The sequence below is a fragment of the Perognathus longimembris genome, chromosome 6 (genome assembly GCF_023159225.1).
Source record: "Perognathus longimembris pacificus isolate PPM17 chromosome 6, ASM2315922v1, whole genome shotgun sequence".
In the NCBI taxonomy this organism is placed as follows: domain Eukaryota; kingdom Metazoa; phylum Chordata; class Mammalia; order Rodentia; family Heteromyidae; genus Perognathus; species Perognathus longimembris.
Window position 1 is genome coordinate 17,277,135 of NC_063166.1, and position 17,444 is coordinate 17,294,578.

At 41.6% G+C, this 17,444-nt stretch overlaps 1 protein-coding gene across 1 annotated transcript; it reads right to left on the reverse strand.

Annotated features, from left to right (window-relative positions):
• Positions 1-821: 821 nt before the first annotated feature.
• LOC125352854 (butyrophilin subfamily 2 member A2-like) lies at positions 822-11,278 on the reverse strand. Its single transcript, XM_048348252.1, has 10 exons — positions 11,267-11,278; positions 10,920-10,963; positions 10,713-10,840; positions 9,202-9,549; positions 6,483-6,764; positions 4,815-4,994; positions 4,059-4,079; positions 3,938-3,964; positions 2,243-2,963; positions 822-1,620 (listed from the first exon to the last, which is right to left on the reverse strand). Exons 3-9 carry the CDS (start codon positions 10,792-10,794, stop codon positions 2,341-2,343), a joined length of 1,563 nt encoding a protein of 520 aa, XP_048204209.1. The 5' UTR covers positions 10,795-10,840; positions 10,920-10,963; positions 11,267-11,278; the 3' UTR covers positions 822-1,620; positions 2,243-2,340.
• Positions 11,279-17,444: the final 6,166 nt, after the last annotated feature.

A 17,444-nucleotide genomic window follows, 5' to 3' on the forward strand; every position in this document is an offset into this window, starting at 1 on the left:
GTATGAAAGTTTTTAGAGGTGGGGTCTTTGGGAGGGATTAGCTCATAGACTGAATACACAGTAAATGGGATGTGCCTTATAAAAGAGATCTTAAGAGAAACTCCTTTTCACTTCTGTGAGGACACAGCCAAGACTATGAGCCAGCAAATGGGTCTTCACTAGACAGTGAATTTGCTTGCACCCTGATCTTGGGCTTTCCAACTTAAAGAACTATAAGAAATTTATGTTGTTTGTAAGCCATCTAGCCTATGGCATTTTGTTATAGCAGCTTGAATGGTCTGACTCTTGCACATCGATAGAAGCAATTCTGTTCTCTTACCTTTACAAATCAGTATTTTCCTGGTTTGCTCCACAGTGTGTCCAACATAGTTATATAAATAGCAATTTGGACTTACAGAAACTTTTCAAGTCTCTCTTTAAAACTGAATTGCCCAGAATTTAAAATATTGTCTCTTAGACAAGTTCTCAAAACTGAGTTCTCAAAATATGAGTTGAGGATACCTGTAGGCAGAGAGTGTCTCTGATATAATTTCAGGAAGTCTGTAAATTTAATATGCTTTTCATAATAATAAGTTATCTTTACTCTCATTCTTTCACTAGTATACATTATATACTTTCTTAGATCCTATAGGCTTTTGTTTTTGTTTTTCCTGTGTGTTCTATTTTCCCAACAGATTAAATGCAAAGAAAGATTTGAGAAACTAGCCATCTTTTATTAAACCAGGTATTAGATTTGCAAAAGCAGATAATCATACACGTCTCAAAAAAATGTATTCTGCTTTGGATATAAGACCTGCTATTTATATTAAATTATAGCTGGTTTATTATTTTAATATAAATACATACATTCAAATTTTTCAGTTTCATTATCAAATAACACGAATAATAACAGATATTAACTCAAAAAAACAAAAGCCCTATGGATTAATTAATCACTTTTAAGTATCAAAAGGCATCCTGAGACCAAGAAGCTTGAAATTTCTACTGTCTCCCTTGACCCTGAGGCCTGTGGTAAACTTGGACCAATACTTACCTGCTCACCAGGGTCCTAAAGTAAGTTTTTCTCAATGACTGTGTACTGGTTCATTGCACTGATGCCTGTGCCAGGCCAAATCCAGATGTATCATTGTTTACTCTTTTTCTTCACAGGCCTAGGCCTGAAGATGTGTGGTCTGAAAAATCTTTATTGTGTGGTCTGGAAATCTTGGGGGTTGAATGGAAATGGGCCATCAGCCCTTGTAACTTCATAGTTGTCATGATAGGACTTAACTACAGCCTTTGTTCTCTTTCTAGTTTCCTAGTCCACTTCTACTTCTAACCTCCATTTATGGTTCTCCCTTCCCTTTGAAACTGTAAGGCCCTCCATCCTCTTAAATCCTGTGGCATCCTATTGCCCTTATCCCAAGTTCTCAATGTCTAGAGTCTTGGGCTCAATGTTGCTAGATGCTGAAACAACAGATTTTCTTTGCCCTTCACCCTCTCACACTGTTCTTTGCTGAGAGCTGTGGAATAGTAGTAGTTTCCTAAGATTGGGTCCTGCTCCATACTTACAAATAAATGAATGACTAAAGCCACAGCCTAGTGAGGGAGTGTACTGCTAGAGCCTGAAGTGAGTATGAGTGTTGGAGAACTACAGTCTCCAACCAGTGGAAAAATTTAGCCCCGGCACGGTTACTCCGATGCCTCATTAGCACACTAATAGGCCCTTGGGAACACATTCCCAGTAAGGAGTTCCTGGTGTTTGTGGGCCAAAGGAAGCCACCCGTTGTTGTGAGAATCTCCTATTTCCCCCTGCTTAGCAAGTCTCCCTGAGGAGACTTGCTTGACCAGCTGCCTTTAATGTTAGATTCTCACTATAAACAAGAAAGTCTCCTCACTGTTATTTCACAAGTATTTGGAGAAGTCAAGATCGATGAGATAGTAGCTAGAAGATAGATAATTATAGTTCTACCTCGGTTGTATACAGTTCCTTGTTTTGATATCAACAATCTTTGTAGTCACTACCTCCTGTAATTAAAAAGGCATTTGTATCAAGTTCCTGCCCTCACAGTAGGAAACTTCCTCTACTGCTGTATTTGAAACAAATGTCATGCTGTATTGATCTTTTACCCTGTAATTGTAAAATTGGTTTCTAACCCTATATAAACCCTGGCCCTCTTGGAATAAAGTATGCATTGGTTCACTCGCCTTGCATCCCCCGTGTCCTGATTACGACTGCAGTTACCCAGGTTCAACATATGAGGAAACAGTTGGACAGATGTCTTCTATAATCAGAGGGAAGAAAGGCGAGTTTTCCACTTGGGACACTGTGTAGTGGTAGCTGAGATGGCCATGGCATCCCTACATGAGTCTGAGACCAAGAAATTGGTTCTGTGGGTGGTGGGGGTTCCCTGCCTGGTGTAAAATGAGGCCACCTTCAGGCACTATGACCCCCCGAGCCCCTGTGAATGCTGGGCAGATAAAGAGAGGACTGTCATCGGAACCCAGTCTGAAGAAGGGTTTCAGTGGACCAGCAAAGTTCGAACGGGGACATGTGTAGATGTGTGACCTGTCCCTCATGTTGTAGAAGGAAACATCTCCAGCTTCATAGTCCAGGAAGATGGCCACACGGCGGAGGCGCTCTTTCAAAGGAAGGATCTTCTCAGGGGAAGACAAAGCCCGGTACTGGTTCCCAAACATCTCCAGAGTCCAAAAGCCATTCTGAGGAAGCAGCAAGGCCTCTCCTTTCCTCTCCACACTGTCTCTACAAACTCCAACTGCCCACACCATAACATTTTCAACCTCCACCTCCCAGTAATGTCTCCCGGAGGAGAAGCTCTCCTGGCCCAAAACACAAGGCCGACAATCAAATCTCTCTGGATTATCAGGCACACTCTGCCGAGAAAGACCCCGTCTCACACTTCTCCAGTCCTCTGACAGAAAGAGCTCAGGATGAGCTGTATCCGGGTCCAAAACCACATCAGCTGTGGAAGAAGTCTTAAGGTTAGTTTCTGGGGTCTCAAGATCCCTGAAAGTTGCATGAGATCTTATCCCTGGAGAGATCCAGAGGGTGGATTGGGGAGATTCTCTTACATAGTAGCTTTTTCTATGAAGACCACTCATTCTAGGAAGCTTCTAGGCTGGGAAACACTAAGGTTGCTATTCTTTCACTCAGTGACAAGAGCACTGCCTTCAGTAGAGGAGAATTGGAGCTCTAAGAAACCCAGAAATTGTAGCAAATGTGTTAAAAATTAATATTCCTACTTTTAGCATTTTCAGTTCCACCTCGTCTATTCATGCTCTTTAGTCAGAAACCATGCAATTTGCCTTAGACAATCAAAAAGATTTTCTCTCTCACGCTCCCCAATCTTAAATCATGATTCACTAACCAGCCAATAGGTCTTTTCAGAGAATATAAACTGTCCCACTTACCTGTCTCCTCTTTCCCTCAAAAGGTATACACAGAACATCTGTGTCCTTGTGAGAGCAGGAAGACATTTCTGGACATCTAATGGTGTACTCCCTTCAACTTTCTTGCTTTTCCTATTGCATTTCTTTCCACTTTGGCAGTTGACTGTGCAGTGTAACCATCTCTTACATTATAAATTAGCTAAGATGGCATTGTCTTCTTCCAAATCAATCCAAGATGCGAGAGCAACAACATCTTCCAAAGTAACTCCTGAAGTGGTATTTTCTATATAACAAGACCTCTGGTAAGTATGGATTATTCTAAAGGAAGGATTGTGGAATGTGAGCCATAGGACTGATTAAAATATATGGGGAATTCCCCAAGAGAAAAATGGGGATCCAGTTTTGGTGGCCCATTGTTGGCAAACTACCTGCAACTTGCTTCTTCACTGCAGTCAGCCTTGGGCCCCTTGTTCATGTCTTCTGGAGAGTCCTATTGGCTGGTTCGAGAACAAAGTACAAGGTCTAAGGAAACATCAGAGGCACTCACCAGCATTTAGGAGAGTTCTTCTCCATTCTGCAAGTGACAGAGAGGTGAATGTCATGAGATGATGGCTAAATAAGCAGAACATAAATTATGCAAGGAGTAGTTCAGGAAAGGCTAAACTTACGCAGTTCCTCTTGAAGTTGTTCTGAGAAAAGAAACGAAAATAAAATAATGTAGTGAATATAAAAACAAAGAAAATATGGGTCTGTGTTCAGTGATGTAGAATTGTTCTTTTTTTAAAAAAAGACACCCCATCCCCTGTTCTCCCTCCTGCCCCCAGGCACTCCTGGGAACTGTCAGAAACCAGATATGATATATAATCAAGTCACTGGATAGTATCAATACTTTTTATCTTTTGCCTGTCCGGGGGCTAAAACTCAGGGCCTAGGTGCTGTCCCTGAGCCTCTCAGTGCTCAAGGCCAGCACTCTACCACTTGAACCACACACCACTTCCATTTTTTTTTCTGAGTAGTTTATTGGAGATAAGAGTCTCTTGGACTTTCCTGCCCAGGCTGGCTTTGAACCACAATCCTCAGATCTCAGCCTCTTGAGTAGGTAGAATTACAGAAGTGAACCACCAGCACCAGGCAGTATCAGTACTTTGACAGGCTTATTTTTGTGGAAAAATTTAATATTTTTGAAACCGGGTGAATAAATCTAACATTTGCAAGTCAGAAGAAAGCATGATCCTAGGGATGAATAAGGATGGGAGAGTTTTGAGAGTTTCAAGCCCCTGTTGCTGTCCATATGCCTTTCTTCCTTGTTCTGCAACCTTCTATCTAGCAGAACAGTGTCCGTTCTATGACAATAAACTGTCTTTCCACCTTTTTGCCTTTTGATTCTTTCTCTTCTTCCACATACCCTTAACCCAGTTCCTTACGTGTAATTTCTTTTTCTTCATATTCAACCTCTTTTTCTGTTGACAGACTTTCTTTTTTGCTGTGTAGTTTCTTGATGAAACAGATGCTTCCCGATATGAGGAGGATCAGAATAGGCAAGGTGACAGCCAGCACCACCATCCAGGGAGATAGGCTGAGTGTGAAGGATTCTGAAAGGGGAGCTGGAAAGGTACCATTTAGTGGGACACAGGACACCAGGGGCAAGGACACTCCTCATTAGTACATCTGAAGAGCTCCTGCAAGTCCCCTTTCCCTGGGAGAAGTCCACACAACTACCAAGGCTAGAGCTCAGGAGACAGAAAGGCAGAACACCTGAGGTTACCATAGGAAGAATTCCACTGAATAAAGCTAACCAGCCATGAGTAATCACCACAGCCACCACCCTAGATACAAGCCACTCATTCATCTTTGCCTAGAATATTTCATTACCTTCATCTTTATCCTGCCCTTTCTTTGTGCAGTCTCTTCTCCCCTTTATGTGTCAGTCAATTCTCAGTACAGGAGCCTGAGATCATGTTCATTGTTTGCTAAAACTCACCAATGCCTTCCTATCTTGTCAGACTAAATGCCAAAGTCTGTGGCCTATACTGCTATATATAATGTAGATTCTGTGAATTCATCTCCTCCCATTCCTTGTATCCACTCAGCTATAGCTCTAGCAGCTTTACCATTCTGGGTTGAAACTCCCAGGCATACTCCTACCTTAGTCCATGTCATATATTGTTCCTATTACCTATGTTGCTCAAATCTTTAAATATCTGCTTGGCTCATTCTCTCATTGGTTTAGTTGCCTTGTTTCTCTTTATAGACCTTTCTGACTATCCTGTTAATAATTTAAGCATGCTATATTCCTATTACTCCCTGCATCCTCCTTGTTTAATTTTTCCCTACAGTGTTCATCACTAGCTTATAGAACCTATAGTTTATTTGACCACATGTTTTAAATCATGAGATCATGCATTCCCATATGTTGTATTCAGTGATTTAACCTTGGATCTAGACTAGTGTCTTTAACATGGAAGATACTTTTGAGTATTTGTTGAATGAATCGGTGGAAGATAGAGAATTTCTCTAGAGCTGTCCCTTAGGAAATCCCCTAGGCCAGAAAGGAGAACTTCAACAGAATTGTTCCACAGAGTATAGAGTCATCTTTCCATACTTCTCTCCATGGTTTATAATTGTTCTTTTTGTTGGTTTTCTTGGTGGTTTTTTTTTTTTTTTTTTTTTTTTTAGCTTTTCCTTTTTATGAGAAAGTATCTTGCTATGTATCCTAGGCTAGTCTGGAACTTGTTATGTGGCACAAGCTGTCCTCAAATCTATATCTTTCTGCCTTTGCCTCCCAAGTACTAGAAATATAGGCATGTAGCAGCATACCTGGCATATGATTGCTCTTAATGTTTAAACTTTGCTGCAGCACTGAGGGGAAAAATATAGATGTACCCTTCTAGTCATGTATTTTGAGAGGACATGATTTCTTCTTGTGCTAGGGAAGAGGCCTCAGCTTAGCTTTTGCTTTCTGTTTCTTGGGGTTTTGGCTTCCACTCACACTCTTATCTCACTCCAGTCTTGTTCATCATCACCCCAACCTTCACTCTGCTGAGAACCCTACCTTCATATGTAAGGCTTATATGAGAGGGAAGAAAACTGACCTGGAATGAAAATCACACTTTCCATCTCCTGGCCAAGCAGAGTATTGTTGATGGAGCATGTCATGTTCCTCACAGAACAGTCTGTGATGATCACAGTCATGGTGACCATGAAGAGACCATCTCTGTCAACAGTATAAGACTCCTCCAGGGCGGGCATGACTTCATCATAAGGGTCTCTCCACACTGCATGGGGTTCTGGGTACCACCCTCCAGATGTGCACTCCAGCAGGATGCCTCCATCTTCATGGCCCTTCCTTTCAATGAGAGGCTTAGAGCCCAGGCCTAGGAGGGAGAGCAGGACTCAGTTAAAAACGCAGTGGTTGGCCTGGGATTGTGCTTAGTGCTAGAGTACTTGCCTAGCATGCACGACGCCCTGGGTTCGATTCCTCACTACTACATAAACAGAAAAATGCTGAAAGTGGCACTGTGCTGGCCTTGAGCAAAAAGAAGCCAGAAGCCAGAGGCCAAGTACCAGAGGCAGAGCCAAGCCCCAGGACTAGCCAAAAAAAAAAAAAAAAAAAAAAGCAGTGGTTGGGGCTGGGAATGTGGCTTAGTGTTAGAGTACTTGCCTAGTATGCATGAAGCCCTGTGTTTGATTCCTCACCACCACATAAATGGAAAAAAAAACAGAAGTGATACTGTGGCATAAGTGGTAGAGTGCTAGCCTTGAGCAAAAGAAGCTCAAGGACAGTGTACAGGCCCCGAGTTCAAGCCCCAGGCTTGACTGGCAAAAAAAAAAAAAAAAAATGCAGTGGTTGTATGAGCAGGTAGCTCAGTGTACATGCTTAGTTCCACACCTGGTATGTATAAAGCCCTGGGTTCAATTACTCATTGTATCTTAGAAGATCAACTCTTAATAGTTGGAGTACCTGGGATACTGAATATGCAAGTTCCATGCATTGCTGTGATATGCCTTCTGTGAAGAGAGGAAGAAAAAAAGGGATAGAGGAAGGAAGAAACAGGAAAATAGGAAACAAAAGGAAGAACAAACCTTGATGTTGGAAAAGACAATATATCAAATAAAATGAGATCTCTAAGAGCAAAGGATTACATCATAATTTTTTCCTCATACTCCACCTTCAGTCACCATCACAGCATCGTGGTTCTATGATGTCTGCTGTAAATGCTAGTTGCTTTATTCTTCCAGAGATTTTAATGTTCTTACTTCCAAATGGTTATGTCCACTCCAACCTAAAACAGATAAGCTTAGGGCTTCACTTTCTGTTCCTTGAGACATCTTCTCAGTAACCTTGGCCTCTTGAAGTTCTAGAATAATATAACAAGGATGGAAACTTGCCAGGCTTCCATAATCCTGTTATCTCAAGACACTGTGCTTCTCTTCTGATTCAGGACTTCACACCAGTTTTTTTCTTACTGGCCAAGTAAAGGAAAGCTCCCATGATTATCTACTAACCATAGAAGCTGCTATTTTTACAAGAGTGGATAAAGAGATCCTGTAAAGCCAGCTCTTATCCCAACTCAGAGATGCTCAACTAATTAGGTAGTTTTATCTAAGCCTCCCCAGTAGTCACCTGTTAGGAAGATCTGAATGCACTATAGCTATAATAATGATACCATCCTCTTGGCATATGTCACCAGAAGACCATCCTAAAGAGGAAACACTGTGAATATAAACTCTTCCTCATCATATTGTATCTTTAAAAGAGTCTTCAGGCTGGGAATATGGCTTAGTAGTAGAGTGTTTGCCTAACATGCATGAAGCCCTGGGTCCAATTCCTCAGTACCACATAAATAGAAAAGGCCAGAAGTGGTGCTGAGGCTCAAGTAGTAGAGTGCTAGCCTTGAACAAAAGTAGCTCATGGACAGTGCTCAGGCCTTGAGTCTTCAATTAAGGCCTCCTCACTGGATGGGAAGATACTGCAGACACAGGTTCCTTCTATCCTTTTGGTCATATGCCCAGTGATCATACAAATCTTTATACAGTAGTTTCTCTATTAAGCCTACCTAATAAATTATACTAAAGACAGGAAATTAAAACACTCACTTACTTTGATGGACTCAAAGGTAAAATGCCACCATCAATTCTTCTGTGCCTTAAAGGCTCTTCCAGTCTCCAAGTGTTTCTCTTAAACTAGATTGTATTGGCTTAGGGGAGTGAGATCATTCCTTAAAGTCTTTATTAATACACTCTTAGAAATCCTGTCTATATTGTCATTTCTATTCTGAAATCCACAAAATTTCTCCTGGCAGAATCTCACTCAGTATCTCTGTGGATATACCAGGCTTAGTATATAATTTTGCCTCTTAGTCATGGTTTAATGAAATTATCTTATCTATGTACAAGTCCATCACTCTACAATCTGTATTTGGGAAAAGGGGAAAAATGCAAGATTAATATTGCTGAATAAATGAGATGCATGTATGTTGTGGTTTATTAGACAGACCTGTTGTCAGTTGTCCCAGTGTAATCACTGACAGTGCTGTCTGCATTCTCAAAAATAACCAGTTTCAATGATAAAGCAAATGTAAGCATTATCTTCAGGGATTAACTGTACTCCATTGCTCATGGTCACAACTAAGTTCTATGTGTGCTTCTCAAGAACCAATGTCCACACCTTCTCTATGTAAAGGATTGCAGAAACAAATGAACAAATGAATTAATAAATCTGCTTCTCTGCAACAGGCCTGAAGTTAGGAGAAAAACTTTCTTCAAATGTCATGCTGGAGAAAAGCAACAGAGCAAATTGAAGTGACTTACCAGCCACCAGCAGGTGCATGATGGCCTCATCATAGGACCAGCCTTCTTGGAAGTAACAGTGATAGATGCCATTGTCATGGGCTGTGACATTGTGAATAACCAATGCCACACTGCCCTTACTGATGTCTTTGCTTACAAAGGTGGTTCTTCCTTGATATTCCTCCATCTGTTCCTCTGTTCTCTCTTGCCTGCCCTTATACACGAGCACTGCAGAGGAGAAATGAGACCGAAACCACCGTACCTCCATATCTTCAGCATTTTTCTCAGGTGACAGGTGGCAGTGTAACGTAGTGTTTTCTCCCACAATAGCCTGGATTGGATCAGTTGGCCCCACAACAGAAAACTGCCCTGTCCAACAAAGACAGAAAATTAGACAAGGACTTCTGCCATCAATATCCAAGATGAGAAAGCACACCACAATTCTTTCTAATGCTACAGAGGCTTTATGGGTCCTGAGGACCAGTAGCTGTAGGTGATGTAAAGCACTCTTGGGATCAAGCCCTATTGAGACTGCTGTTTCATGAATGAAACACTGAGCTCACTCTGAGCCCCTTACATAGAGCCTGTGCTCACAGAAAACATTTCCCTCTCTTTCTCAAATTAGTGTAGTGCTTAAGTACAGTATAAATTTGAATTATCCAGTTGGGTTTCCAATGAATAGTTCCAAAATGAAGTGTACATATAAAACACATGCAGGTGTGGCTCAAGTGGTAGAGTGCTAGCCTTGAGCCAAAATTCTCCCAAGGCCTTGAATTCAAGCCCCAGGACCAGTACTAAACAACAACAACAACAAAACAAAACCAAAGCAAAACAAAAACTCATGCAAGATTTTGAAGAGTTGAGTTTTTTGTTTTTGTCTTTGCATGTGTGTGTGCCAGTGCTGGTGCCTGAACCAGGGTCTGAGTGCCACTGCCCCTTACCTTTTGACCCACAGCTCTACTTATTCCTTTCTGGTGATTAATTGGAGATAAGAGTTTCGTGGACTTTCCAGCCTGTACTGGCTTCAAACTGCAATGGCCAGATCTCAGCCTCTCAAGTTGCAAGGATTACAATCATGAGGCACCATTACCTGGCACTTTCTAACATTTATAAGGAACTTATTTTTAATTAAAGACCTCATGTAGCCTTTATCATTGCAAACTGGAATTTTATTACTGGTGTGAGCCACTGAGGCCCAGTGAAAAGAGAATCTAAAATACTAATATTTCCTTAGTAATATTTTGCATAAAATACTTAAATATTAATATTCAATGATTGGCAAGTAAAAAATATAAAACATTGTTACATCTTTTTCTTATTTTCTGAAATGTTGCTGCTTTAAAATTTACAGCTCTATGTGCAGGTCTCATTTGTGGCTCTCAAGGCTTTTCTACTCAACAGCAGGAGTTTAAATCCAAGATTCAAGGATGAGTCTACACAGCTTGCAGTCCTCCCTCCAGCTCTTGTTCACAGACTAAAGTGTGGAGGATGCTTTTTGAAAAGTTGATTTGGAACAAGTGTAACAGACCTACCTGAGACCAGTGCAAACAGGCTGAGGAAGAGGAGGAGAAAGGAGGCGGGCAGGCTGAAGTGCAGGGAAGCAACTAACTCCATAAGTATCCAGGATGGGATTCACCTAGGCCAGGCAGAGACCCAACACCTAGGGTTACAGAGGAGGAGAGATCAGCCAAGGAGATCTGACACCACAGTTTTCATCTAGGTCACACTTTCATCCTAACTTCTGTCTTGGGCAGATCCCTTCATCTTGTGGTTCTGGTATACCCTGATGGATAGATAGGTTCATTAAACTTTCCATGAAACAAAGGAACAAAAACATCAGTTTTCTACCCTGTTCGGCTCATTTTCTCTTTCCAGAGTCCGGTTTCTTCAGTTGTCACTTGATATTCTTCCGCACCTTCCCTCCCTTCTCCCTAGGAGCCTGGCCGATTGACCCCTGGCAAAGCCAGGCGAGGCTGCGCCTCCCCGCCGTGGGCTCCCCCAGATCCGGAAGCCCGCTCCTCCTCGGGAGAAGATTCTGTTCGGCCCGCTACTCCGGACCTGTGGGTGCTTCCCTTCCCTTTCTTACCTTCTGGAATTAACCTCAGTGTTTTCGTTTCTTCTCTCACCCACAAAGGACAATTTTAACGCCATTCCTCTTCTTTCCAACTCGCACATGGTCACAATTACCACCAGAGAACGAGCTGTTGGAAAAGAACTTTTCTTCGCCTTGCATTATTTTCGGGATACGGGGATTCCGGTCCCGAGTCCTCGGATCCGGTCCGATCGCATTCAAACCCCGAATATCAATGAATGGTCTAGAGCTCAGGATTGGTCCGCTGTGGCTCAGTATCCAATGGCATTCCTCGGCCTTTCTATCATCAGTTACTAGGTAGAATACCTAGAAAAACTGACGGGGAGGGGCGGGAAATACTAAACCTCAAATAGCTTTTTGAGAGTATTGGGGGTTTTGTTGTTGTTGTTGTTTGTTTGTTGCTTGTTCGGAACAAGGTAGTAATTGTTTTGTTGTTGTTAAGTCTGCAATTTCAAACTAATTCTGTCTGTTGACCACAAGTGGGTTCTGTGTTCAAGTGTCTCATGATTAGGACTTGGAGGGGGGGTTAGAGAACATGTACTTAACTGTTGAAGTCAAATATGATGTGAACACGAGTCACCCTCCTTCCATAGTAAGAAGAATCTTATTCAAGTTACCAGCCTTTGAGATGGTGCAGTGGAAGAGGTTTCAGAAACAAGAAATAGGGAGGAGGGGGAGGGGGGTATGAGGGATAAGGTAACAAACAGTACAAGAAATGTATCCAATGCCTAACGTATGAAACTGTAACCTCTCTGTACATCAGTTTTATAATAAAAACTTTAAAAAAAAAAAAGAAATAAGGAGGAGGCTGTGTTACATGTTATGATGGCCTTGTCTTTCATTCAAAACCTATTGGGGCCTGTTCTCAGAGAGATTGTAGTTCAGAGTTGAAATCATGTGACATTTGATGTAAAACCAAGTTCCAGACTAGCAGGATGCCCTAGAAAAGTAACTCTTCTCTAGGAGCTTTATTTAGTACCTTGCAAGGTTTTCTATGGGTCAAATGAAGTTTTATGTGGAAAGACTGAAATGCCAAAGTCTTAACTGCATCACTTTTCCTTCTGTTGTTCTGTTATGCAGGTATTAAAGATGATCACTTCTAGCTGGGGGCCAGTGGCTGATTGGAGGATTGCAATTTGAAGCTGGGTCAGGAAAGTTCATGCGACTCTTATCTCCAGTAAACTACTCAAAAAAGCCATAAGTGGCGCTGTGGTTCAAGTGGTAGCACTCTAGCCTTGAGTAAAAGAACCTCAGAGACATTACCCAGACTGAGTTCAAGCCCAAAGCTGGCAAAATGAAGAAAAAACAAAAAAGATAACCTCCAAATGCATTTGTCTTTCATTTCTTTATAATACTGCAACAATCAGTTTAAATAAAAGAAGGTCAGACAGACATCCCTCTCCATACATCTCATCTTTGTATCCATATTTCTTGCTTCTGCCTTTCTTTTTCTTTTGATATTTCTTTCTCAATTTCTTGCTGAGTTATTGGACTGTTGTTATTCCTTGGCCCTCTGTACCATTCAGCCCTGGAACAACATACACTAGCCCCAACTTTTGCCCAGACCCCCAGAAAACACAGAAAGAAAAGAAACATTTCTGAGTGCAAAGGGCAAAAGAACTCAGACTCCATGCTGACCAGGATGAAGCTCAAGAGTAGTTGTACTTAGAGATACATCTATCTCTATCTTTAAATTTTTTATTGTTATTATGAAGGTGATATACAGAGGGATTAAAATTACGTAAGTCAGGTAAAGGGTACATTTCTTGGCCAGGTGCCAGTGGCTCACGCCTGTAATCCTAGCTACTTAGGAAGCTGAGATTCTTAGGATCATGGTTCAAAGACTCTTATCTCCAATTAACCACCAGCAAACCAGAAGTGGCATTGTGGCTCAAGTGGTAGAGCTCAGATGTAGCACCTGGGCCCCGAGTTCAAGCTCCAGGACAAAAAAAAAGAAAGAAAGAAAAGAAAACAATACATTTCTTTTTTGGACAATGTCATCTCTTCCCTCATTCTCTCCCAGTTTTTCCTTCCTATCGCTATACACAAGTTGTATAATTCATTTTCAACATAGTTTGTTTACCCTTTGTCCCTCCATTTCTGTCCCTCTCCTTATATTCCTAGACATAGAAACAAAGAAACAAGACAAAAAGAAAAAAAAAACCTCATTTCCATTTCCTAGAGTTCATTTTGATAAATTTCACTTAGTATGATCAGATGCACATAGTACCTTTTTTTATTTTTCAGTAGAAAGAAATGTTAGAGAACATGTACTTAACTGTTGATGAAGTCAAATGATTTTGAAAGAGTTCCTGAAGTGCAGTGAAGAGTCAGAAGTGACTAGAAGTGACTTCTAAAGCCCAGTGTGGAGTTCTTTCCCATGTGTTTAACTGAGGGAAAGGCCAAGCACCGGTTCACCTCTGTGACAGATGGTCAGAGGAGCTGGGTGATAGAAAAAGAGGCAGAAATAGGGCTGGAGGGGCTGAGAGAAGGAGGCCTGGGGAAAAGTGTAGATGTGAGACCCTTCAGTCACATTATAGAAGGAAACGTATCCAGCCTCATAGTTCAGGAAGATTCCCACCCGATTAAGGGGGCTACTCAACGGGAGGACAGTTGGAGGTGAGGTAAGGGCCTGATACTTATTTGTACACAGTTCCATGGCCCAGAATCCATGTTGAGGTGACTCTGAAACCCACCACATATTTTCTAAGTTTTCTTCACAAATACCGAGCCCCCAACAATCCCTGTCTCCCACTTCAACTTCCCAGTAATGTCTCCCTGAAGAGAAGGCCTGGTAGCCCAGTACACAGGGGTCAAATAAGAATCTTCTGGGCTTTTCAGGCAGATCCTGTCATGTATTTTTTCGGCTCACACTTTGACAATCTTCAGAAAGAAACAGCTCCAAGTAGGCTGTGTCTGGATCCAGAGTCACATTAGCTGCAGAAAGAGAAAATGATGCACAGCACCAGGTAACTCTGACATCTCAAGGCCCCCAATGACTGGAAAAATGAGAGAAAGGATGACTTTAACCCATAGAGAAACCCTGGGAGAGCTCAGATGCTTTCACAAAGAGCAGATCATCCAGGTTTTTATAGTCTGGAGATCCAGTCCCCAGGAACAAGGGTAGCTAGCTATTCAGGAACCACTATTCCTCCACCTGTGTCTATATCCCACAGCATGTTGTACAAATCACTTTTATGTCACTGTGCTGTTTTATGGTTTCCTTCTCTACTAGATTGAGACCCCAGAAGGTAAAGACTGTGTCTCTGAGCCAGGTACTAACAGGAATAATCTCAGAAGATTTATGTGGGGAAATCTTTCATAAACATATCAAAGTATGGCTCCTTTCTGTCTGGAGACTCAGCTAAATGACAGTTTGTAACCAGACCTGATCTGTAGGAAACTTTCTGCATAATCCCTCCACTGCTTTTTGCCCATGTACTAGCTGGGGAAGGGGGGACACCCTAGAAAATCTATATATCTTAACAGTAACCTCCCATGTGAGCAGTCTTGACCTCTGAAGAAGGGTATAAATAAACTCTTATTATGTTTATCTAGTGAGCCTTTAAATTTGTTATCATAGTTAGGCTACCCTGATGTATGTAAGCCATGACCAAACATCAGTTCCCTTTACAGACTGTTTCTTCAAGAAGAAAAATGAACAGAAAAAATACCTACCGATGATCCATGTCACAAATAACATTTGCATTTGATACACCTAGTCTATAGAACATCAAAGCTTGGCAAAATGATGTGCTGTAAATCGTTAGTTGGGAATCTTATCTTATGTTGCTAGTACAGGAAAAGTCAAAGCATGGTTTCTACAGAATGTATATCACTATCACACCATCACTAAGTCAAAAAGAATCTCAAAGTGAAACCATAACTCAAGGGCCATGCGTTCTAGATTCTGAAGATTCTCAGATGATAAATCACAACCCTTGACAATGATTTTTTTCTTATGACCAAAAAACAACAACAAAAAATCAATGTAAAGGAATGGTTGCAAAATTTTGATAGTTCTTCCTTTTTAAAGTCTTCATAATCTCCCTTAACTCTTTACTTTGTTTACTTGCCTCCGAAAATCCTTTAAAATTGATTACTTTCCTCTTTAACATGTTTACATATACTTATCTCCAAAGTTCAAAATATTGTTTGTGACTGGGAAATTACTGAATTTAGTTTGATCTGAGTAGCCTGGATAGTCCAGGTAGACAAATTTAGGAGACTAGTATATTGGAAGATTGGGAAAGAAAGAAAAATAAAGCAAGGAAACCAGGTGGCAATATTTCACACCTATAATCCTAGCTACTCAGGAGGCTGAGATCAGAGGAACACAGTTCAAAGCCAACTCACGAAGAAAGCCACTGGTGCTGGGTGGTATCATTTTTCCCCCTTCTATCAACAGTCTGCCACTGGAGAGGAGCCTAGCTGAGCAGAGCTTTGCAGAGATTATGCCTGGATCTCCTATAAAATGCATATCACAGCTGGGTGTCTGGGGCTCACATCTGTAATCCTAGCTACTCAGGAGGCTGAAATCTGAGGATCAAGGTTTGGAGTCAGCTTGGGCAGAAAAGTCCTGGGACTCTTATTTCCAAATAACCACCAGAAAACCAGAAGTGGGGGCTGGGAATATGGCCTAGTGGTAGAGTACTTTACCTCGCGTACATGAAGCCCTGTGTTCAATTCCTCAGCACCACATAAACAGAAAAGGCCAGAGTGGTGCTGTGGCTCAAGTGATAGAGTGCTAGCCTTGAGCAAAAAGAAGCCAGGGACAGTACTCAGGCCCAGAGTCAAAGCCCCAGGACTGGGAAAAAAAAAAAAAAAAGCCAGAGGTGGAGCTTTGACTCAAAGTGGTAGAACACTCAGGCCTTGAGTTCAAGCCCCACAACTGACAAAAAATAAATAAATAAAAGATCACCTATTTGGGACCTAGTGGTGTCCTCTTAGGGCTATTGTGTTGAAACAATGAGACTTGAAAAGAGTGAGAAAATGAGAATGGTTTTACAAATTCTTTGCTTATGAGGTTTGAGTCCAAGATTCAATGGCCACTCACCAGCATAAGATTGAGCTTTCCTCAAATCTGCAATGGAAAGGAAAGATAAATGAGTGCTCCCAGCTAGAACTCACAAATTCTTTGGTCTGCTGGGCACTGGTGACTCACATCTGTAATCCTAACTATTCAGGAGGCTGAGATCTGAGGATTGTGGTTTGAAGCCAGCCCACACCAAAAAGCCTCAGTGAGACTCGTTGCTGCTCTTGTTAGTCATGGCACTTGAACTCGGGGTTGGGTATCATCCTTCAGCTTTCTTGCTCAAGGCTAGAGCTCTACCACTTTGGGCCACAGCTCCATTTCTGGTTTTTAGGTAGTTAATTGGAGGTAAGAGTCTCATATCCTTTCCTGCCTAGTTGGCTTTGAACTACAGGCGTGAGCCACTAGCAACCCAGCCGCTGTGACACTCTTATCTTCGATTAACCACTGGAAAAGCTGGAGCTGTGGCTCAACGTGGTAGAGTGCTAGCCTTGAACAAAAAGAAACTCATAGACAGTGCCCAGGCCTTGAGGACAAGCCCTGTGACTGAACAAAAAATAAAAGAAAAGAAAAATCCTGTTCATTATGTACTCCAGTACCTTTCCTGCCTGTCCCCGCTGTCTGGGAATGGGAGGACATTAGGAATGGACTTTTCAATTTCCATTTCTTGGCCTCTCACCGTATCCTTGGATTCTACTGATAGCTCTTTAACTCATCTTCCATTCCCTCTCTCATTACATGTTTTGGGTGTTTATTTATTTATTTTTTGGTACCTATATAGTTAAAATGCACCAGCATATTCAAACTAATGTGACAGCCTGTTACATGAAACAGACAAACAGAACAGAGTTAAGCTGGGTTTATCCAGTGGTTGTATTGTGTAGAATGAAGCCTGCTACAGTAAACAATATGGCTAGTCTTTGTTGGAGAGACATTGTTAGGGAGCCCAAATAAAAAGCTACTATGACACTCCAACAAGACATGAATGAGTGCTTGAAGTGGGATACTTACCTGGAGTTGGGGAAGTGAGAATTGTTACAATTAATGAGAGCTAGTATTGACATAGGACCTACTATAATCTTGGTATTATATTTAGGGATTACATATTACATATATGAACTGCATTTACATTAAGGGTTA

Bases quoted from the DNA above. Each gene is read 5' to 3' on its own strand.
- LOC125352854 (XM_048348252.1), bottom strand. From the start codon at position 10,794: ATGGAGTTAGTTGCTTCCCTGCACTTCAGCCTGCCCGCCTCCTTTCTC. The intron at 9,550-10,712 runs GTAGGTCTGTTA...TTTGTTGGACAG, and splicing joins CCTGTTTGCACTGGTCTCAG to GGCAGTTTTCTGTTGTGGGG. The intron at 4,080-4,814 runs GTAAGGAACTGG...TTCTTTTCTCAG, and splicing joins TGAAGAAAAAGAAATTACAC to AACAACTTCAAGAGGAACTG.